Here is a 25,429-nt window from a genome sequence, read left to right as displayed (position 1 = left end):
CATTTCCTTGCCCTAAACTTACTTTCTGTTTTATTGCATGCCACTTTCTTGCACTTGTCCTGTTAAGGACATGGTCATTCAATATTTAAAGGCCAGGATCATTTTGCAGGTTTTAGTTTAAAGGTAACCATAGCACACACACACACACACATTCATTATTAATAGCAGAGATGCCCCGTATGTTCTTGGGACTCTTCTTTCCTTTCAGTATTAGTTTTATAGGAGTGCTGCTGTCACTAGATTTCAGATCTGACATTGCTCTGGAAAATGGATGAACTGCACATTAACAATGGGTCCAGAATGATGTAAACTGTTCATGTGGGTGGAGGTGACCATGCTGAAAAGGGAGATGAAGCCGGACAGTGACAGGCCACGGAAAGTCCGGTTTCGGATCGCATCATCTCACAGTGGACGAGTTCTGAAGGAGGTATATGAAGATGGGCAGCCATCCGGCTCTCTGGATTCTGAATGTGCCAGTATTTGTGGGATAGATGGACTAAGTGATTCTGATGGACAGCAAAATGGCCATGTAGGATCAGAAGGCGATGAGCAAGAGAATGATCAGGATAACTTACTGGTGCTGGCAAGGGCTGCCAGCGAGAAGGGTTTTGGTACAAGAAGAGTCAACATTTTAAGCAAAAATGGCACAGTGAGAGGCGTCAAATACAAAGTGAGTGCTGGCCAAGCCCTATTTAACAATTTGACCAAAGTATTACAGGTAAGTCATTATACTTTCCTCCTCCTGAGCTTTGTTCCTCACTAGCCATCTGAACACCTCTCAGCTCTGCAGTTTAAAGCAAGCCTCTCTTATTCATGATTCATCCATACTTCATGAGACACTCCCCCTCTAAGACATTGTCTCAACAACCACTGATGCAAAAAACAGGGTCATTATTCTTTGCAAACCAGACTGACTTCTCAAAGCCACGTTTCTAACATGTATACGAGCTTTTCTTCCAGTGTAAGGACTAAAACCAAATCTCTGCTTCTCAGGCAAGAAAGGAGACAGACTCTAGAGTTCAAAACACTTCAGCAAAACTGAGAAATTAATTTCTTCCTGGTTTATCATTCTTAAATCACCAGTGTAACATTTGCCATCACCTGTGTAGAAAATGTTGAGTGCTTGCATTCAGTGGGATTGAACTTGATGAGAATGTCACCAAGATGCAAAGGTGCTGTGACTTCTTCCCATTCCTGAGGAAGTGGCAGGTTTTATCTGAGGTGCATGTCTTCATTATTTATCTATAATAACTCTGGTGCAGCTTTTGAAAATTCTATTCTCTATGAGTGTACAGACTAAGATCCTGACTTTATAGTCAAAATATGGTCCTTAAAATTAGGCCCATCCCTCCAACTAATATAGGGATGTATCATTCAGATTCTAAAGCCATTGACAATGATCTAATGATAAGTGTTAAAATGTCTGGGAGTATTGGCAAAATGAGTTTTTTCCTTAAAAAGACATAATTATTTCAGGAATGGAATTTATAATTACTAACAGTAAGGTAGCAAACCAATAATTTCATTGCAATTCTGTATTCTGATTCTCAGTATTTAAATGAAATGATCTCTTGTGATAAATTATTCAATGCCTCTATATTACATAGAGATGCAGGAGTGTTTGGGGGAAAGAATTTCGATAAAAACTACTCATATATATTTTATTTCAAAGGAAGTATTTGAAAAGATCAAATCATGAGAATTTAAAAGCAAATTTAAGTTTTAATGAAAATAAAAAAGCAGTTAAGACCAAAGGTTCTTTTTATAAATAGAACTTACCCATGAAGAATTTTATAGATTAGGGGTAGGAATGGGGACAAAAACCAGAAACTAATGACTGTTTTAATAGGTTGGGAACAATCTTGTAGAGAATTCTAGAAATGTGATTATTAAGATAATTTTAGTGAAATGAGTTTCACCTAATGTAAAAATTATTACTGTTAATGTATAGATAAGGGATTTTTGTACAATTGAGTTTTAAAATGTTTGCACTCATTGTAATTAATTTAGTTCATTATTATTTGAGTAGCTTTCTGATTTGGAGGGTTGTTTATAAAACTGCTCTAAGTATATTTAACTCCCCCCCAAATTATGATTCATGAGTAAATATCTTAAATCTTCAAAACCTTCAGGAGAAAAAAAAATATTCTCCTACCTATCCCTTTATCCTGATAGTGCTATAAATTCACAAATAAGAAGTGCAGGAAATTACAAAGTCAAAATTCTAATACATATTTCCTATTCATAATTCTGTCACTGTTTTATGAGAACAAGTCCAACAAATCTTTTTCTAATCATTTAACGTAATTCCATTTACCCATGACTTTAAAGTGTAGTAATGGTTATTGGTAGAGGTCTCTCAAAGTCTTTGATATTTGATCAGCTTTTTTTCTTGCATGCGATTCTTCTTAATAACGTGGGTAAATCAACCAGCATGTCATAGGTAATCAAATTCTTCTTAATAATGTGGGTAAATCAACGAGCATGTCATAGGTAATCACAGATTTTCGTCATTGTCTTTAGTTTCATCACCACCACCATCATCACCAACACCATGATCAAGTGAATGTTCTCTGATCTCTCTAGAACAATAAATATGTTAAAGGAGCTCCTGCAATTGGATCAGGGCTGCCAGTGGCACTATTCAAAGGGCTCCATTCAGACTCCATTCAGATAATTGTCTGTATGAACAGGACCTTTTGAATTGTACAGTGCAATATATAATTGTGTAGAGAACTGATTTGAATTTTTGCTATTTGCTAAGGGATGGGCATGTTATAAGAGGCTAACCCTTGTCCTAGGCAATTGTCTTAGGATGACTGAGCAGTTTTCCACAGACATCGTACAATGCAGAAGTAAAAGCCGAAGCTACTGTTGGGTTATTCTGATACGACCAGTTATGACTCTTTCTTTGGATCTTTCTGTATTTTCCATATCCCTTGCAAAGTGAGCAGCAAACTTGACTTCATGTAACTTAACAATTTCCCTCCAGGATGAAAAAGTGAGCAATTGGTATCTTGGATATCTGATTAGGGTTTCAATGCATGACTAATCTTATTGAAAAGGAACAGTGATTGAAAAACAAGTCAGACTTTTCTTCAGTTTTAAGTTATAATGTCTTAAAGCACTCAATTTGAAACTTGAGAGGAAGCACTAAATATAAATAAAATCTTTCAAAGACCCTGAAAGTCACTTTTCTTCCTCTATGTTAGTGTCCCACTCTGCAATTCCTATCTCATAAAATACTGGCATATGCCTTGCAAGAAAAAAAAATCAACTGTGCAGACAATAATCATCAAAATGATTTGTTTTAAAGCATTTTTACTTGTCAGCTGTACTTATTTAGAAAGTTGCCTATAAAAAGGATATCAGAACCGATTTCTGTTCTATTTGTCAGTTGATTTACCCTATAGAATCTTAAGTAAGTGAGGATGCACAATATTAGTTGTGGCTGTTAAGGATAGCATGGGACCAGGGGGCAAACAGAATGGTCACCTGGTTGCTCAAGGGAAATGCAAGGAGGGCAGTTTGTTGGTGAGTCACTCAGGGCTTCCAGCTTGTCTCAATTATGACTTTTCGGAAGTGGTCAAATTTTTCTTTTCTCCCAAAGATCACGTGAATGCAAAGCCCAGGAAAGGCTAATTTGGAAATCTGGACACCTAAAATCTCTTGTGATCTGGAAATGTGAATGTATTAGAAGGTCTTTAGGTTATTCTTACATATACTAAAGTTGAAAATTATTGATCTAGAGCATAAAAGGAAAATCCACTCAGTTTCCTAGAGTAAAAAAGAATTCCTGAATGTTTCTTATGTCTTTACTATTTAATAAGGAAAATGAAGAAGATATGTATTGATCTATGATTTGTTCTTTGGATCAGTTTAGATTACTAAAGGAACTTTTCTGAACAAAGATGAATGTGAATTATCCTGACAGTCATGTTTCCTATTAATATCCTGTTTTATCAACTAATTGATTTGGGAACAGGTCCAGAAATTTTACCAGTATACTCCAACTTATAAGTGCTCAGTTTAGTACTTTTGAAGAAATTTTACTCTTAGAAGATGTTTCTATCTGGATAGATTTTATACTTGATTACCAGAAAATTTTAGAAAAAAATTATTTTCTCTTTAAAATTAGTCTCTGTTTCATCATGCAAAACAAATTAGAAAACTATTGTATAGCTCACAGATCTCATTACCCAGCTTGCATGATTGAATGTGAGATTCACCTTGCTCTTAGAAGCCATGGATTTCTTTCATTTCTTAGGGTGGCTCAATGATGCAGATAATTAAGTTCGTTTATTTTTGTTAATTTATTTTTATGGGATTAAATTCCAGGCAGTAATCTTTTCTTGACCTTACCATTAAAACATATGAGTATTCTGTTAGAATTTTCTACTGTAATTGCCATAATTTTAATTTTCTCTCCTCCAAATTTAAAATTACTGTATTATAGAAAAATAAATCCAAAGAAGGAAAATAATTACAACACATACTCCTTTCAGCAGCTCCTTTCTAAGAACTCAAACATGCAGCACCTGTCTGTGTATATACATGCATATCTCTGGTTAGTGTAATTGCATTTAAAGCATTCTAACATTTCAAGATAAATAAAATTAAAATAATAACATGTTTGCCAAACATTTGCCTTTTGCACAGGGTTTTCACATACATTATTTTACCTAATTGTACCCAAAATTTGGGAAATAAGCAGCAAAATTTTTGAAATGCCTATTTTTTGATAACTGTTAGAAATAAAAGCTACTAATACAAGAACTCTAATTTTTTATACTTTGACTTTTTAGAAAGCATAAAACATGCAAAAGTCTCACATTTACCTTTTTATTTGTTAGCATGACAAATATGAATATTTGTCTGACTATATCATGTTATGATAAAATCTGGTCTTCTGAACTTCAACGTTTGATTGGCCGTTTTAAAATGTATCATCTGTTTCACACTTGATGGTCATCTAGAGAAGTTTTTTTTTTTTTGGAAGAGTTAAAAGTTTTTCTTCAGTTTCAAATCGTATTTTAAAAAATTTATCAGAAGCCATTATTTCTCATCATAATTTCATCAGATCATCATGAGGTTGATTGGTACTGGGAGAGGGTGACTTGGTTACTTCAAGCAGGACTATTGCTCAGTCTTGTTCACTGACTCAGTATAGAGGGTATTAACAGAAGTTTCTGTTCAGTTTTCTTGTCCATCTCTGATTCACCAAAGCTAGCTCTGGTAATAGAATAATATTCCAGGGAGAACAAGGCGACTCTTTGGTCCTGGTGATTTATTTGGACCACTCTATAAAAAAAAAATAACAATAAGTCTCAACTAAGGACTTCCTGGATGGCAGGCAGAGTTCACACTATTATGTGCATTGACACATTTATTCCTCACAGCAACCGTGAGCTAGTATTATTATTAATAAATCAGTTATCATTTGAACTCCTTCTCCGTGTAAGAAATATTAAGTTGTAGATTTCAAACATCATTTACCAGAGAATTCTTATATCAGTTTTGTCAAAATGAAATTATTGTCTTTTGAACTATGAGAAAAGAGTCAGAAACTTTAGAATTTTTGATATGATTTCAAATGGTTCAAGAAGCTACACTAAGAAATCAGGTGACTTGTTATCAAAAAATTAGGAATGAAAGAATACCCAAGAAGTGTTAGCACTACTGATAAATTATGTTTGCAGAAAAATAATTATGTACTGATAGACCTTAGAGTCCTGTGACCATCTTCCACATGCCAGCCCTTTGCAACTTTTGCTTATGGCATTAATCACTGATGCTGAGTAGGATCCAAGCAAACCTCCTTTCTTTGAATTAGTGAACTTAGTGAAATTCATTTAGCGGTTATTTCCCTCTGTTCCATTTCTTTTGCATTTAGAGATTCCTATATGGAGAAAGGCTAGAGTTTTCATTCAAGGTGAATTGTTGCCAGCTTGCTCCATTCCATTCTTCAATGTTTCTCCAATCATTTAACAACATTTTATTGCATCGCTACTATGGAGCAGACACTGTTAGGTAATGTGAGAAATAAAATCCATGACTGCCCTTCGCAGAATATTCAGCAGTGTGTTGTTAATGGCTGTAGAAAGCAACTTCTGAAGGATTCAGATATGAACTTGACTTTGCTTTCCATCTTGACTGTGACCTTCTATCTATTTTCTTGTTGACCTAACAGACTCTGCTACTCATTCTGTATTTCTCCAATGTTTTAATTTTTCTCCTTTTATATTTTCTCATCTTACCATCATTTAATTGAATCTTTTTCTTTAGCTTTCCCTTGCTTTCTTTCCAACTTACTTCTATCTCAAGAATCAGGGACTGAAGGGCAATCTGTAGTATTAATGACTCTTATCTTGATCCTACCAGACTCCAGAAGTCTATAACAGTGACTGACTATGAGCACTGACCTACCCAAGTCCTATGAAAACCTTTTCTCTTTAACTCAATTAATATCTAAGTTGGAATATCTTTCATTCTTCCCTGTCCATCAAAATTCTAGTATTATCATGGCATTTTAATTTTTGCAACTTTAGTTTTAATTGCCTGAGCTTAATCTTATGAGACTATCTGAACTCTGACTTTAGAACAACACACTGAGAAAAACCATGGATTCCACATGCTGATTTGTGACCACCTAATGAACTCTTACAGGCAGCCATGGTTACCACATAATTAGGAAATTATCACCTGGTGTTTTCAAACTTTATTTAATTAAAACACCTTTATTAAGACATAATTCATATATCATTCAATTTTTCAATTTAAAGTATAAAATCCAATGGTTTTTAATGTTTATAGAATTATGTAACCCTCATCAAAATCAATTTGAGAATATTTTCATCCTTCAAAAAAGAAACGCCACAATCATTTCTAGTCATTTGCTCTGTCTCTCTTATCCTCTCCAGTTCTTTTCCCACAAATTGCCCGAGTCGGACACAACCACATAGTACTTTCTGTCTTCTTTTATTTGCCTATTTTGGTCATTTAAAAGATAATCCTCCTATCTAACTATAATTATATATCCATTTACCAACATTTATTTACCTTCCCATCACTGTTAATCACCTACATGTCTGGTAATCAGTGTTCTACTCTCACCTAGGAGATCAATTCTTTATACTCCACATATGAATAGAGTCATGTGGTATTTGTCTTTCCCTGCATGAGTTAATTTCACTTAATTAGTCTTAATTAGACTTAATTAGTCTTCAGGTTCATCTATGTTGCAAATGACAAGATTTCTTTCGTTTTATGGTTGAATAATATTCCGCTGTGCATAGATCCCACATTTTCTTCCATTCAACTGATGGAGACTTAGGTTGAGTCCATGTTTTGGTTATTGTGAATAGTGTTGTAATAAACATAGTAGTATAAATATCTCCTTGTCTGGAGAATGCTCCATGTGCATTAGTTGAGGAGAATGTATTTCTGTAGCAGTTGGATGGAAAGTTCTGTATTGTCTGAAAGGTTTATTTGGTGTGTAGTGTAGCTTAACTCTGATGTTTTCTTGTTGAGTGTCTGTTTAAATGATCTTTCCATTTCTGAAAATGGTGTGTTGAAGTCCTCCACCACTATTGTATTACAGTGTACCTCTTCCTTAATCCGTGAACATTTGTTTTATATTGTTAGATGCTCAAATATTGGGGTTCATACATATTTTACAGTTGTCATAGACTCTGTCTGAATTGACCCCCTTATTATTATATTAATCTTCCTTGTCTCTTTCTACAGTTTTGTCCTAAAGTCCATTTTACCTGATATAAGTATAACTACTGCTGTTGTCTTTTGGTTTCCATTTGCATGGAATATATTTTTCCATTCCTTTACTTTCAATCTGTGTATGTCCTTACAGGTACACAGCAGGAGGTTGGGTCTTGTAGTTTAATCTATTCAACCACTCTTTGTCTTTTGATTGGAGCATTTAATCCACTTATATTCAAGCTAATTATTGATAGATAATAACTTTTTGTTAATTGTTTTCTGGTTGTTTGTAGATTCTCTTTCTTACTGTCTTTGTGATTGATTTTCACTAGCAGCATGTTTTCACTCATTGTCTATTTCTTTTTAGTGTATCTATTACAGGTTTTTGGTTTGTGGTTATTATGAGACTTACAAGCAAGGTATTTTAAGTTAATAGCAACTTTGATTAAAAATAACTGGGGGCTGGAGTTGTGGCTCAGTGGTAGAGCACTTGCCTGGCATGGGTGAGGCCTTAGGTTTGATACTCAGCACCAGATATAAATAAATAAAATTGAACAAAAAAATACATTGACAAATAAAAATATATATTTAAAAACGTTTTAAAAACAAAATAAAACACTCCATGCTTTTATTCCATTATTTCCTATACATTTTGAATTTTGATGTCATAATTTACAACTTTTAGTATTGTACATTCCTTAACAAATGATTGTTGTTATTATTATTTTTGGTAGTTTTGCCTTTTAACCATCATAGAGTTATAAATGATTTACATACCACTATTACAATATTACAGGACTCTGAAGTTTGAGCATTTACTTTAACTGGTGGGTTTTATATTTATAGGTGATTTCATTATACTCATCAGCAACTTTTCTCTTAGCTTGAGGAACTCCCTACAGGGTTTTTTTATGAGACAGGGATGGTGGTGAAGAACTCCCTCAGTTTTTGTTTATCTGACAAAGTCTTTATCTCTCCTTTAATTCTGAATGACAGCTTTTCTGGGTACAGTAGTCTTAGTTGACAGCTTTTTGTTTTTTCCTTTGGCACTTTGATTATATCCTCTTGCTCCCTCTTGGCTGTAAGGTTTCTGCTGAGAAGTCTGCTGCTAGGTGTATTGCATTTCCTAATATATTATTTGTCTCTTTTCTTTTGCCTCCTTCACAATTATCTCTTGGTCTTTGATCTTTGGAAGTTCGATTATACTATGTTTTCTGGTGGACTAGTTATGATTAGTGTCTTTTTTGCATTCCTGCACCTGGGTTTTTATATTTTCTCCAGGTTTGGAAAGTTTCTGCTATTATTTCTTTAAATAAGTTTCTGATTCCTTTTCTCTCTCCTTTTTGAATGCTAATGACTTGCATGTTTTCCCTTTAGGTGCTATCCCATAAATCCCATGATCTTTCTTCATTCCTTTTTATTCTTTTTTCTTTTTCTTTTCTGATTGGATACTTTCACATGTTTGGGGTTACAACCAGCCGGCCCATCCAGAATCCCAGGCTAGACTAACTAGTAAAGGTCTGTCACCACCAAAGAACACCTGCAAACGCTGGACGGGGTCAGCACCTCATCAAATGTGCAGGCATCAACATAAGGACACGAGAATCACGAAAACTCAGAGGAATATGACACCAACAAAAGAATCCAATGAAGCTCCAGAGATGGACCCAGAAGAAAAGGAGATTTATGAAATGACAGACAAAGAATTCAGAATAATCCTCCTAAAGAAGTTCAGAGAATTACAAGAAATTACAGATAAAAAATTAAATGAATTTGGGGAAACAATTCGTGCACGGCATGAGACATTTGACAAAGAAATAGAAATTAGAAAATTCCAAATAAAAATCCTAGAGATAAGGAATACAATAACTGAACTGACAAATTCCACAGCAGGTTTCAACAGCAGACTTAATAAAGCAGAAGAAAGAATCAATGAACTTGAAGACTCTACATTTGTTTCCAAACTTTAAAAAAATAACAGCAGGACAAGAAAAACATTCTTTCAGTGGCTTGTGCATGCTGGCAGAGTTTGATATTTTCTATGAAACTCAGTATTTTAAATTTTGCATAAAAGTAATAGAGACATTTCATAGTTTATAAACTGACACACTATATAAATACATCAGTTTCTCAACCATTATTGCCTAGAAGGGACTTAAAAATTATGAACTGAATAAAATGTCATGTGTAAATTTTTAAAGGAATTCTATTTACATGCACAAACATACTCAACTAAGATTTAAGAAGTCTTTGTTAATTTTATTTTTCTAATAATTCATTATCTTACATAATTGCTGGCAATGATTTTCTCCATTCCTCTGTAGTAGTATTAGACATTGACACATCTTTGCTAAGGTCATTTGTGAACAGAATGTACTTCCACAGCCTTTGACATGACTTCATGAAGTCTTGGCTTCACGACTTCCTTTGACTGATGAGATGATAATAGATATGGCACCAACAGACACTTGAAGTGAACATGCATGGTTGGGCTTACCCCTTTTCACTCCTTTCATTAGCATGAAAAAGATATGCCATGGGAGGTCTACTGGTCCCAGAAGCAAGAAAGACAAAGAATAGACCTGTACCCAAATGACAGTTGGAAGTCAAGTCTCACATAGCTTAACGTAGGTCAGCCAGAAGCTAGCTGATCTTCAGACTCATGAGTGAGTAATAAATCTTAATGTTTTATTTTTTCAGTTTGGGTAGTTTGCTAAGTAGCAGAAGCGAACTACACACTTCAAGATATTGAATAGCTTGCTCCAAGTTATACAGATAGCAAGAGCATACAACTTATTTTAATGTCAATTATCTGTATATTTGACTTCAGAAGTTGTGCCACCCATTCATCGTATGCCTAAATCTTCTCTGCAATGTCTCTGTCAAGGTCTTATCTAGGCTTTGGTGGGGATTTCTCAGGGCAAAGGATTTGAAAGGAAAAAGCATTAAGTCTTCTCATTGTCTTCCAGATATTGAATGTACTAGAAATGATCATACCAACATAAAGGTCATTTGTTATCCATATTTATTAATATAGTTTAAGATTAAATTAATATTTTTGGTGGCCACCTCATGCTACTGATATTGGTTTGTGACTTATTTGAATATCTTTTCTTACTGATATTATTCACGAAGTCAAAACTTACACAAAACACCTTCTTTTTATTTCATATAATTGTTTTGCCATTTTATTTTCTCTGTTTATGTTTAGGACTCTACTTTGGACAAAATAGATTTTATTGTGTAATCCAGGTTGTTACAATCTTTTGGGATTCCCATCTTGTGCATACCTGTATTTAAGTACATTATTGAGTCAAAGGAACACAGTTTTTATTATGGCAAATTATTCGTATGGAAAAATAAATACTAGGTGAGTAAAAAAGAAATTAATTTAAAGAAAATTTAAAACCCCTAATGAAGAAGTAAATGCTTTTTTAGTAACTACTAGAAATCTGTACATTTAAACTAGTTGTTTTAGATAAAGAGAAGAGAGATAATTTATGTGAAAATTGTTGTGACATACTATGAGCCTCAGAGGATTCTACCAGTTCCCCCTTTTCTTTAAGAATGATTCCTACATTATGTACACATACCATACCAGAAACCTTGTTCAGAAGGGGAGTCATTTGTCCTAAGGGTTCATGTGCCTTGCTATGATTTGAATGTATCCCCTAGAGTTCATGTACTGAATACCTAATTGCTCACATGGCTGTGTTGGTAGATGGGGCCTAATCCTGGGGATGGAGCTCCATGGATGGATTAGTTCCTTTCTCATGGGATGGGTTAGCTATTATAGGATTCAATCTGCTGTTTTCTCTTGTAACTTCCACCATGTTATGAAGCAAAACAAGGATCTCATCAGATACGGCCTTATGGTCACCCAATCTTAAACTACCCAGCCTCCAGAACCATGCACCTGAATAAACTCATTTCCTTTATAAAGTATCCATGTTCAAGTATTGTGTTATAGCAACAGACAAAGAAATAAGATAGAAAAATGGTACTGAGAAAGGAGGCTGTTGCTATACAAATATCAGAAAATGGGAAAGCAGTTTTGGAACTAGGTAGTAGGTAAAGGATGGAAGAGTTTTTAAGTAAATACTAGAAAAAACCTGAAAGTCATGAATGAAAAATTTAACAGCAATTCTGGCTCTGGAGAAGGAAAAAGACTAAAAAAGTCTGAAACCACTTAATTGGTCAATATCAGAACACTGATATAAATATGAACAGTTAAGGTCATTTTGATAAGGTCTCAGCTGGAAATGAAATGTATATTATCGGAACTGGAATAAAGTCCATCCATGTGAAGTTTCAAAGAGCTTGGCTGACCTGTGTCCTTGCCTGAGGGCTTCATGGGAAGCAGGGCTTAAGAGTGATAAAATTGGACACGTGGCATAAGAATTTCTACTTAGCAAAGTGCTTAAAGAACTGTGTGGTTCCTTTTTAGTCCATACAGTGAGATAATAGAGCAAAGGAATTATTTTAAGGCATGATTTATAATTAAAGCAGAAAGTAAAATTTGGAAAATTCACAGCCTGTCCATATAAAGCATGAAAATAATATTAAAGAGAAAAAACAAGTCTGTGACTGAGAATAATGTTACTAAAGAGATAAACATGAGGGGTTGGGATTGTGGCTCAGTGGTAGAGCTCTTGCCTAGTATGTGTGAGGCACTGGGTTCAACCCTCAGCACCATATTAAAAAAAAAAAAAGATAAATAAAGTTAAAAAAAGAATTGAGGAATGGAAACCTCATAATTGGCACTGTTAGTGAAAAAAAAAAAAAAAGAGAGAGAGAGAGAGAGATAAACATGAATAGAAGGGAAGTATGTGATAACCACCAAGACAATGGGAAAATGGCCTAGAAGGTATTGGGAGATCTTCTAGGCTGCCCCTCCCCTTACATCCCCAGTGCTCTTGCAGGGCAGAGTACTTGCAGAATACCCTCCATGTGGTCACTACTGTCCAGGGACCTCAGGATTCTGTTCCCTGAATTTTGGTGCAGCACTGGTCAGTTCCAGTCATGACCCATTCAGCCACAGGTGTGGTTTGGGCTGCTGCTCTGGAGGGTGTAAGCTAAAGTTTTGGCAGTGTCCACGTGATGCTGATTCTGCTGACATACAGAATGCTAGAGCTAGAGTGTCATAATTTCCTCCCTGTAAATGTCTAAGGACATTGTGTAACAACTGTAGGCTCTGCTGCCATAAAGAGTTTCTTCCAGGGAAATGCCTAGTGGAAGCATGGGAGTGGGGTCCTGTCCTTAAGACTCTAGGACTACAGATCCAAGGGCATTGTTCAATGCCCACCTTGGAATGCTGTAGATACCAGTGGGAAATACTAATTCAGGAGAGTGGAGGCATGGACTGGGCCCAGCAAAGCCACAGGAGTGTGATTGCCCCAGTGTTCCCAGGAAACGTCACATGGGGTTTTGGAACTTAATTGGGCCTGTTACTCTTTTCTTTTTGCCTATCATCACTTTTCAGAATGGAAGTGTCTGTCTTCTACCTGTCCCACCATTGTATTTTGGAAGTAGACAATTTGATTTGATTTTGTAGGCTTGCAGTTGGAAGGAATTTGCGCGAGTCTCAGATTTAGACTCAATATGGTTCTTACCATGAAAACAAGTTATGTGTTCCCCACAAATAATAGTTATCCTTTGAGTTAGGAATTTGGGATTATTGGAATGGAATGAATGTTTTGTGCAGTGTGAGAAAGACAAGAATTTGGGGATCCAGAGGAGCAATGCTTTGGTTTTAGCTTATCACCCAAAAGTTTATGTGTTAGAACCTTTATTCCTCAATGTGGGAGTCTGGGCAGGTACATCCTAGTGGGAGGTATTTTTTTAATGATGGGATTAAAGCCCTCATAAATGGATTAATGCCTTTCTCAAGGGAAGAATTAGCAATCACAGGAAACCGGTCACCTTTTCTTCTTGTGTTTATATGCCCTCTCTCCCCTTCTAACTTCTGCCATGTTATGAAGCAGCATGAAGCTCTCATCAAATCCGCTGTCCACTCTTGAACTTCTTGGCCTCTGGAACTACGAACCTAAATAAATTTGTTTTCATTGTAATTATCCTAAGTATTCTGTTATAGCTATAGAATATGGACTAAGACAATCCTAATTTCTACAATCTGAGGGCAACAACTATTATCCGTGGGAAACACACAACTTGTTCTCATGGTAAGAATAATGTTGAGTCATTTGGGTCAACAATCAACAGTGGTGGTGGTGGAAGCATTCTAGAATTCATGGAGTTTTGTTTGCAATACAAAGGAAAAAGTAGAAGCATTAAGGCTGAAGTTGAACACTTTGAGTGCTTGTTAACTGGCATAGTAATACAGTAATGAACATTTTTAAAATCAAAGAACATCTACTGTAAGGATGCTATATAAACCAATATTCCCTTATTGAGGATAATGCCTCTCTTTCTAATTAAATTAAATAATAGAAATCCAATTTCTTGATTTCCTTGATTAACCTTCAAGTTGCAGGTCTCTCTAATTTGGAATATATGTATGCATTCGGAATATATGTATATATGTTTATGCGAATACACACACACACACATACACACACACATATATACACTTTTATGTATTTACATCTTTCTTCTTCTGAGTTTGTGCTTCCTTACTCATCCTTCAGGCAGTTTCATGCCTCAGTTACTCAGTTACGAGTTGATGTCATTAGGAATGTTTGTATATTTCTATGAAGGAGTTTTGGGGATGAAATTATATCCTCAAATAAATGACTTGGTGGAGGAAGCTCTTGAGAATTGAAACAGAATCCTTGAAACCTGTGCTGGAGATCAGGTAGCTGCCTACTTGGCCTGATAAGAGTCCTTTCCTCTCCCTTTCTTTCTGTTGAAGGTGTAAATGTGATGCACAACCAACTACTACAGGACACATCATTTGACTGGATTTTTGTAAGTCACATTTAAAGTGGCTATTGGCTCCTATCTGTAAGAGTGGACCACAAGTTCTATATTAGTCATCATTTGTAATCTTTTCCTCACTCACTGTTAACAACAAGATATGCAGACTTAAAAGGGGCCAGAGAACTTAGGGATGGTCCTGGTCCATGGATCCACCTGTGGCACTGCTCCTAAGCCACATAATGCTTCTCTCAGCCTTCAGGAAGCTCCCAGGGCCCTTTACATTGGTCCTCTTGCAGAATGCCCAGCCCTTGATTCTTCCACCTCTTGAACTCCCCAGCTTCATTGCCTTTATGCCCAGGTTTTTGAAAACTCTCTATCAATATTCCCAGGAACAAGAGAAAACCAAAGGTTTTAGGAACCAAAACCCTGCTTTAAAATAAAGTAAAAATATCACTATTCTCTAGTCGTATCTTAAAAGATTAATGTGCTCACTTTCCCTCCATTAATGAGTAAGAGCACTGTTCTCTGGGTGGAGATGACCTGGTTTCAGATGTAGCCTGCTCTTTCCTAGTTGTCTCTTCCAGGGAAACGTACTTCTGTAAACTGCAGTTTCTTTATTGGTAAAGGGTAGATAATGACAGTAACTATTTCCTATCAAATGAGCTATTGTGTGTTAAGCATTTTGCTGAATGTTTGGCACATTATATGTGCTCAGTAATTCCTTTTATTGTTTTTATTATGTGTCTCCCAAACAAATTGTGAATCAGGTACTACTAAGCCCTCTGTTGAACCACGAGGTTGCAAAGATGAATAAAGCATGATTTCTGTCCTCAAGAAATCTAAATTGGTTCTTATGAAATACACAAATACATAGTTAATGCAAAATATGTAAAGTACTCATGAAATTATTGGAGGATAAAAAGAGGACATATGACCCAATTCTGTGACTCTTACAGAGACCTTGTTTCTTTCTTACAGCATCTGATAGATGTAAAGCTATGTAAGAAGTTGGGTACTCCTTAAAAGGCTTCATGGTACTGAAGGCTTTCTTGGCAAAACTCATTTCCCTTTGGAATATCTCTGCTACTGCCTCTAATCTTGGCTCAGCTTCTGCTACACAAACCTGTTTTCCTGAGGCCAAATTCCTCTGTTTGAGATCCTGTCTTGCATCTGGCCTCTACCTGGGTCTTTGTCTTTGTATTGCTGAATTTTCACCTCCCTTGTTTACTAGGCCAAATGTGTGCCAGCCTGGCTGTGCTGCACTTGGCTCTATAGCTGTGAGCTCAGCCAGCCGCCCACGTGCCTTGTGTCTGAGTATTTCTCTGGAACACCAGTCCCCCTTCTGGATAGAGGCTGACTCAGTCTCTTTCTTAGTGATAACCTGGGTTGGTTTTTAATGAGTTTTCATACCAGTCCAGGGAATTAATTGTATTCTTTGGGATGTGTTCTGCTACAAGCCACAGAGGATACTGCTAATCATGGCTTAAAATTCCTAGAGGTGCATTACATTATGTATGAAGGTGTTCAGAAGAGGCAGATGCTGAGGTTATTTGGTGGCTTGATAAGATGATAAAGAGCAACTTATCAAGAACAGGTTTTTCCTGCTCTTCTGCTCCATCATCCTTGGCTTGTTTCTGATAATCCTTGGAAATTCAAATAGCTGTGACAGCTTAAAGCCAGACCAGAGTAACAAATGGAGAGAGGTGGCACTAATGAATATTCCTTGTAAATGTAATATTTTTGTTAGAAAGGAAAGAAAGTTTCAGAAACTCCCAGAAGCATTCACTTACATTTTATAACTTGCATTTCACATGGTCATTCCTTTTATGTTTTCTTTCTTTCTTTTAATTTTTTAAGTTGATGTATTATACTTTTACATAATAGTGGGAATCATTATGCCTTATTCACACATGCATGTAACATAATTTGACCAAACTCATTCTCCAGTACCTTCCCTTTACCATCCTCCCTCCTTCCCCTGATCCATTTGCTCTACTCTACTGATTTATCTTCTATTATTACTATTATTATTATTTTAATTAGTGCATTACAAATGTAATGGTTTGGATATGAGGTGTCCCCCAAAAGCTCCTTTTGAACATTAATGCAGGAATGTTCGGAGGTGAAATGATTGGATTTTAGGAGCTGTAACATAAGAAGTTCATCCTAATTTTAATGGGTGGAAACTGTAGGAAGATGGGGAATGACTGGAAGAGGTGGATCCCTGGGGACATGCCCTGCAGGGTGCACCTTATTTCCTGACCTCACCAATGGAAAAAGAAAGGGAAAATATATATTTATATATATACACATATATGTGTGTATAAACACACACAAACACACACACACACACACACACACACGATCCTTTTCACAGTAGGAGGCTAGGAAGGTGAGTTTTTCTGGACTATCTCTGTAGTAGAAGGTGGCATGGGAACATGGGTTAGAAATAGCTGTTGATTGAACAAGAAACTGTGTCAGCCACAGCATTACTCAAGAGCTAGAACCTGACTTAATTTTTCTTTTAGTGTATGTAGCCTACATTGGCTCATACTACTTGAATTAGAAAAGTGCTTCAATAATGACTTTATTTCACAACATGTGTACATGTCTTTTGCCTGTACCTGGTTTTATTCTACCTTTTAATTTTATTTTAAGAAAGTGTTAGTACTCATTTCTTTTGATATCTACTTACCATTCACATTTTTCAATCCCAGTTTTTTTTTTTTTTTTTTTTAATCAGACAGGTTTAATTATTTTAACAGTACAACTGCAGAAACTTCAAATGACACTAGGAAGGGTAAATAATGTTCTATTAATGAACAACGGTAAAGTGTTAGTGTATCAGGTATCTGTTTATCTATCTCATCTGCCTTAATTCTCTGTTCTAGCTACAACAGCATTTTAGTTGTGTAATTTTAAAAAGGTGCATGCTACATTTGACTTAACTAGTACAACCTAAAATAGAAAGGAACTCCCCACAAATTGTGCACATCTATATTTCTTTCTTCCTGCTTTCCTACACTAGGATAAAAAAAAAAAAAAAAAAGCAAAACACAATGACTACATGGTCACGGTGCTCATCCCTGCAGCTCCTTCTTTTCTGTCTTCTCTCAGAAGCCAGTCACCTCAGGAGCCCCCGGTAGTCAGTGACTTGGAACTCATTTTGCACTTGACCACAGCGATGGCTCTCTCTGCATGCAGAGTGGGACAGACCTGTGCTCAGCAAGTCTTTGAAGCAATGGTCTCTCAGCTTTCCTGGGTCCTGCTAGTCATAAACAAGCTGATTTTTAGTTTTGAACTATTTAAAAGAAAATTGTTAGTATAGGAGCAAACTTTTTGACTACTAACTTATATGTGACAGAAATGATCTCAGGTATCTCTCTTTTAATATTGTTTCTTTAATCCTCATAGCAAATTTACAAGGTGGATATTAGTTCATCTTCCATGATGTAGACTGACAACACATCCAGATATTTAAAAGACAATGAAAAGTCATTTTTTCTCTAATAGTTTGACCTTCCTTTTGATCTTTCTGAAAATCTTTCTGTTATAATCCCTACTTCCTTACTCCAGAGATCTCCTTTGTCTTAAGTTCCTTAGAGGCAGAACTTAAGACTGGATTTCTGTGAGAAGCGATTTCTTAAGAGAACAATCTCAGAAAAGAGGGAGCAAGGGAAGCAGATTAAGGCAGGGAAGAAATTTAGGCAAAGTAGTGATTTTGGCTAGAGACCGGCATCAGTCCAGAAGTTCAGGAATACAAACTGCTGTATATATTTGGTTCTGCTTTGAGGCTTGGGATATATACCTGTGTCAGTCTGTCATTAACTGCTGGCTGTGAGCTTTTAGCAGCCAATGTTCATCGTAGCTGAGGAGACGCTTGGCCAGTACTGTGAAAGGAGTCTGGGAGCATCCGCCATAGTCTGCCTCTTGAACAGTTGGACTTCTTTGCTCCCATTCATTAAGTCCATTACATCCAGGCACAGCTTTGCAATAGTCAGTGGGAGAGTTAGTAGGCTAGGTTATAGCTCCTAAACTGCTATTGGTCTTAAAGTAATTGCCAGTATTTATTTTCTCCTTCTTTTACTATCCATTTTATACCCTCTTGCTTTTAGCTAGCACATCTATCCACTGCAGTGGCTTACATGTTTGGATGACCCATCTTATCAGTCCCTGAAGAATATGAACTCTGGCCCACTATGCCCTTAGTAGGTAATGGTAGGTGAAATTGTCCAATTACACTTAAATCCATGCAAATTCCAAGATAGGGACCTGAGTGCCAAGCATATATCTCCCTGAATTTTGTCTAGAGCAGTAGATCTGCTTCCTCATGACAATCAGGGTCAGTTACCTTTGCCAGTATGAACTCCTTTTTATGCCAGCTAGTTAAATGTCATGATGAACCCCAAGTGTCCAGATGTCAAGTAGATTTAAGTTTCCTGGAACTCACTGTGCTATTTGGAAAAAGAGCTTCTTTCTGGGTTTGAGAACTTACACTGAAAATGTCTGATGTTGCAAGGATTCCTCAGGGGGGATGCCTGGGGGTGATGGAGAATGAGTCCATTCCTACATCTTCCCATTGGATCCTGGATCCATGAATTCTAACTATTGGCAATATAGCACCTTGTGATAACTAGTGGTTTAGGTATAAGTGGCTTCCTGAAGAGTGATGGTACCTTCCCCTCTTTGATTTGATAGTGAATTGCTGCTCTGCCTGCCTGACTTGTGATTTTGTGTGTGTGACAGTATGCATTCATGGGTGGGTGCTGGTAGGTAGTTCTGATGACTTGGTAGGATAGATGCTCAGTTTCTTCCATGGCCCATGGCCTGCCAGAAGCTGCTTTTCACATGCTGTGCAGTTTTCTCCTGCTTATGGCAAGGTCTTGATCCAGAATCCCGGGCATTTCTTCGATGATCTTCCTATTAAGTCTGGCCAGAAACTCCACATGGTGCCTTCATCTACCATAGACAAGGTTAGGAACAAGAGATCCACTGGGTTGTATGAACCAAGCTCCAGGGCTCCTTATACCTCAGCCTGGAGCTATATCCAAGCCCTCCTTTTTGTGGGTCCTACTCAAAACCAGTAACCTTTTATACCACTTGATAAACAGACTCTAACATCTGAAGAAGCCATCAAGTACTGTTATTCTTTCTTAGAAGTAGAAGGTATAGTCAAACATAGTGACACATGCCTATAATCCCAGCTACTTGGGAGGCTGATGCAGAAGGATAGCAAGTTCAAAGCCAGACTCTGCAACTAAGCAAGATCCTGCCTCCAAGTAAAACATGAGAATGGTTGGGGATGTGTTCCAGTGGTAGTGTCCCTGGGTACAATCCTCAGGATCACAAAAGCAAGAAAGCAAGGAGGAGGTGCAAAACACAGTAACTTCTTCTTTCCTTATAAGAGGTGGTTCCAGTATTCCCCAGATCAACAGACTCCCAAATAATGCTCTAGGAGTTGTAAGTGTGTTAGTATTTTTATAAGGTTTATCTCCTATGCTTTGGAGTACCTATGCTTTATTTATCAAAGCATCCAGATACTTAATATTTCTTGCTCATCAGACCTTACTAAGATGGTCTTATTAATATTAAAGAACCAGCATGAGGTTCTGTAGATCATCAGTTCCCAGCTGCCCTTTTACTCTCCAGTCTCCTGGATGAAGTGGCCCATTTATCTGAGGCAGCAGGTGTCTGTTTGGAGAAAGGGGCAGTTGAGAATATTTGGTAGTCAATATTCAAAATTGATGGGGTTGATTCATCCACCTGGTGATGGGAAGAGGCAAGGGACAGAGACTAAAACATCCAGAACATGCTTTTAACATAAAACTGCATTATCTGGAGACGAGAGCAGTAGTGGTGAGTGAGAAGAATTGAAACTCAGGATTCTGGGATCCCTCACGGACACACTGCATTGAAAAGCAGTGAAAGGCAGATGCATCTTGAGAGGAAGAAGAAAAGGGAGGATTGGTTGCCAGGAGTTCTGCGTAGTCACAGACCCTTCTTGTGGGGAGTGGTCGTGGCGTACTGGAAAAGGATTGTTCAACGTTAGGAAATTCAAATAATCAGTTGACAGACCCTTGGCACTTTTAATTGGCCATGGTGGCAGTTTTATATCCCAGAAACCATCTAATGCTACAAATTAGATATCTTTTTCCTGTGATGGTAGTTTAATAGCAACACATCCAGGAATGAGAAAACCAAAATACTTTTCAACTGAATGTCAGAAGAGGAAAAGATGAAAAGTAAGAGATACCCACCTTCCCCCTAAACTATACCACCGTTACCTAAACCCCAAACTCTACATCCTTACTAATTTATCCTGGATCAGAGCTAGTCCTTGCACATTTTTCTTTCCTAAAATTCAATCAGAAAGTGCCATATGGTTAGCCAATTTTTAGGTCATTATTGCTATTTTCTCATTAAAAAAAATCCATTTACCTCCTGGGTTTGATTAGTAGCTTCATGTCACGTTGCAGTAGATGGGAAGAAACTCTTTTCATTTCTTTTCCAGCCTTTGGTCTTAACAGTCTGATCATGTTCCCCCTTTGTTGAAAACAAACCAATGGTTCTCTGCAGCATTTACATTTAAATCAAGTTTCTCAGTGTGCTTTAGTGACCTGAGTTTCTCTGACAAAACAAAGGTGTGAAATAAGGACTTCCATTCAGTCGCTTTAGGCTTATTGAGGAAGTAATTCCAAGGCAGAAAGAAGGGATGGAGGAATGTGGAAGAGGGAAGGAGAAAAAGACCCTACAAGGTACCTTGACTACTGCCATGGACAGCTAGGATTTGATTCTCTGGATCCTCTGGGGTATTCTGAGGACTGTTTAGCCTTTCGGAATCCACACCACCCCCTAACTACAGGGTGAAACATTGATAGATTCCCTCTCTGATTTTATGAGTGTTGCCCCAGGAGATCTCAATCCTCCCATACTTCTGTGCTACAAATCTATATGCTGAGTGGGCTTCTGCCAGAGCCCCTCATCAAACAGTCAAAAACAGCCCAGGATAAAAAATCAACGATGTGTAACTTGAGTTCTTAGAGAATTTTTATCAGTACAAAGTGATTTGAGGCTTACATGTAGCTGTTGTGAAGTGGTGGCTGGGGTCTCACCTGAGGCCTGGAGGAAGTGAGATGGAGCAAAAGAGTCAGGCGATACACCCAGCATAGGGAGATCCTGTGGTTTCCCATTCTGACTCCTCCAGTCTCATTCCTAGACAGGCTCACCCTACAACCTTCACATACCAGTGCAGGTGTCCTAACTCTGAAGAGCCCTTTTATATAGCCCAGTTAGTTTTATTGGTTGATATGTGCTGATCTGTCTTCTAGAGAGGCTGCTACTTTCTGCTCTCAGTTAATTCAGACTTTTAAACTGACCTCAGCTGAGACTTTTGCTGGAAGTTTCCATGTTTTCCTTCAGTTAGTGTTAAGTGATTCTACATTCCTTGTAGTATAGCTCCACTGAAGTCCGTATTATAATGTGTGTAGCTCTAACACAGAAATTTGTTACCTAGCTTCAGTCTTTGAGAACTGTGTATTGTTTTTTAATTTCCATATCTTGAGTGACCAGGGTATGTAGTTGGCTATGTAATAAGTGTTCCTTAAATACTTGTGGACTAAATGAATGAGTACAATTTGATAGTGCATTGGATAGCTGGTATATTACCAAGAATGAAAATCCAGCCTCTGTTAAAGCCTTCCCAAAGCAATTGGAGCATGGGCATATTTTGAAAGAAGACTACCAGGTATCCCAATATACCTCTGACACATAATTAACAAAGCAATAACAGTGTCACTTGATTTTGTAAGGAAATCAAGCAGTAAGTAAATATAATGAACATAGAACTCCTGCTTTCAAGAATTAGAAAGACAAGACCCAAACACATAATATGATGAGTAACAAAGGAGGAATCAAAGAGACATGAAATTTTATAAGATTGTATGGGCAAGCAGGAAATGAGTAGCAGGAACTAGATTTGCTATAACTGAGGATTCTAAGATTTTCTGGAGATAGAAGGACAAGGAGGTTTCTAGGAGTTGAATTTGGTAGAATGCATACTGATTTACAACAGTGGCTCTGAAAAAGCACTTAGATTCAAATTTCTATGTCACACGCTACCCATTGGCTGTGTAATCTTGAGCAAATTTTAGGTACTTCATCTATAATTTTGGTGAGTTAGTGATCATACCTAATTCATGTGGTTGACAATCAAATTAATTAATACATCCTTAGAGATTAGAAAAATGCTTGGCATGTAACACTCGTATTACATTTAGCGTAGCTTGCCTTAAAAAAGGGGAAAGTTAGTCTTTTAGCAGAGCTGTAAGTTATGTTTTGAAGCCAGCGAAGGGGTTAGTTTACTTGTAGCAGAGGGTTTGTGTGGGGAAATGGAGGTAGATAAAATTAGACAGCTGTTTAGAATCTTAGCAAGGATCCCAAAATTTGGATACATTCAGTAGTGGAAACAAAAAAAGATAGGATAATTGTATGTCTTAGTTTTTCCTGGATATTATGGCTTAATAACTGTCTAATTATTAGAGCTCCCATGTTAGTGTCTTGTTAGATTAAAGATGTCTAAAACAGGGGCATTTAAATAAGAATCAGTGAGAGTTAGGAAAATTATCTAGCATAAACATGTAAGATACATTGGAGAACACTTCGCAGGTTGGGAGGAATCTGCATATTTATGAATGGAGGACATATTTTTGTCCCCTCTCCCTCCATCTCCCTTTTTAGTAGTTACTGCTGCCTCCAACCAGTCTGCAACCACCTCTTGGATGGTGACTTAAGACTTTTGTTCTGTGGTAATATGGGTATGTTGTAGATCCAGTTACTAAAGGAGGGGGTGTGACATGGCTCAGGTCCTCTTTGCCAGTCTCTATTGTCTTGACACATCTCTTATAAGCTGTGTTTCTAGGAAGCCAATGACTTCATTTTCTTTGTGCCTATCATGACCTGTTGAGTCCTAGCATTGCTCCATTTCAGACAGTGAGTCTGGCTTCAGTCCTGTCTACTACTTGGTTTCTGTTTCATTTCTGGTTCTTGACATGATATTATTATTATTATTATTATGCTTTACTGTTTTCATTTATCTCTCAGTACTGTGTACTTGGAACTATGCTCTGGGACACCTCTAAACCATCTCAACTGGATATCTCTCAGAAAAAATTCGATTTTGAATAGATAATTCAACTTCTAGACAAATTGCTGATCAAGCATAGAATGAATGTTTTCTACATGTGCTTAGACTTAAGGAATTTTACTTTTCTTATAGTATTTTAGGGGGAAAAAGATTACTCAAGCATGAATTTTTACAAGGCATAAAGTTAGAAAGTAGGGGGAAAGATTTGGCATTCAAGAAACAATGGCTCCAACTCTGGAGAGCAATAGATAGAGACATGGGGATGAAAGTGTTTAGTAAATCCAGAGAACAATTGGCCCAAATTGGATTAATAATCTAAATGGCAGCAAGAGGGAGGTCTTCAGGCACAAAGAGGACTACCTAAGATACACATACACATTCATCAAGGGAAACTACAAATCCAGGTAAAACCACCCAGGCCCAGAGCAAAGTCATGGTTCAAATATGAAGCAAACGAGTATCTGTCCTTTGGTTGAGGTGGTAGTTCCCTTCCACTTTGTTTTTCTTCCACATTATTAACATTTTGAAGAATACAATTATTTTATAGACTATCCCTCAATTTGGATTCCTCTAAAATTTTCTCATGGTTAGATTCAGGTTATGCCTTTTTTGCCTAAGATATAACATAAACAATGTTGTATCCTTCTGGAACTAACCTAACTGAACACATATGTTGTCTAGTTTCTCTCTATTAGTGGTGTGAATTTTGATCACTTTAATATTGTATTATCTAATTTCTCTACTGTGTGGTCATCTTCCCCATTAAAATCAATAACTAAGTTGTTGAAAGATACTTGGAAGGTGTGTAAATACATTGTTCCTCATTAAACTTCTACAACCATGATTAATTCTCTATTAATGGTTTTTGTCTGCATCAACTTTTAAAATTGTATTTGTAAAATGATGATTTTTATGTACAGATATTGGTCCTGTAAGGGAGACCCTTTGATTCCTCTTTGTTTATGATTTTATTTATCCATTCATTTATTATCAGTATGTAGACTCATGGATGCTTCTTTACTGGGTTATAATCTATCACTGTCCTTATTTATTTTTGTGCTCTAACTGCCCCAGTTTTGGCTGGTAGGGACCTCTTAAAACTGGCACTGGTGTCTTTTCGACATGCCCCTGTCAATTTTCTGAGCCCTTCCCTATTTTGAGCACAAGCTGTTACAGACTTATTTTGTCCCTTTCCTGTCATGTCTACAAATCAGCCATGTCTCTTTGCTGTAGAATTGTATTAGGGGAACAAAATATGGGTGGTAGGTTTTCTTATTACTGCTGGTATGTCATTATCATCTGTCCTTTCAGCAGACAAAGCTAATGATAATGTTGGAGCAAACTCTGTTGGAATTTTGCATTTATTTTTCACTTTTCTTAATTTGAAGCTCATGCTATTTTCTCACTCTTAATTATACAGAAAACATGGGACATCATGGTTTCATTTTTGCTCCTTGTTGATCTTATGTTTTTTTTGGGAGAATGGATGGTATGATTCTATTCAGAAATTCATGATTATCCTAGTGCTGACCAGAATCTCTGAGTAGCACCTCTAAGATTCCAGAGGTGTCTTTGTCTCCAGGAAAATTAAAATTTAAATGGAGATTTTCAATTAATTAGTGTATATGCTGATTATAAGTTTGATAATAAAAATTTGTATTCTCTCTTCTAGTAATATTTCACTCTAATAGT

At 36.8% G+C, this 25,429-nt stretch overlaps 1 protein-coding gene across 1 annotated transcript in view; it reads left to right on the top strand.

The window, feature by feature from the left end:
* Positions 1 to 334: 334 nt before the first annotated feature.
* The window catches only part of GRXCR1 (glutaredoxin and cysteine rich domain containing 1), a gene marked incomplete at both ends in the record, with an annotated part of 122,996 nt that continues 97,901 nt past the window's right edge, over positions 335 to 25,429 (top strand). Inside the window, one exon of the mRNA XM_079153063.1 lies at positions 335 to 718. Coding sequence (XP_079009189.1) covers positions 335 to 718 — 384 coding nt within the window. The remainder of the gene's footprint in view (positions 719 to 25,429) is intronic.

Source organism: Sciurus vulgaris (genome assembly GCF_902686455.1).
Source record: "Sciurus vulgaris genome assembly, chromosome: 9".
NCBI classification, from domain to species: Eukaryota; Metazoa; Chordata; class Mammalia; order Rodentia; family Sciuridae; genus Sciurus; species Sciurus vulgaris.
This window is presented reverse-complemented; position numbering and strand designations above follow the sequence as displayed.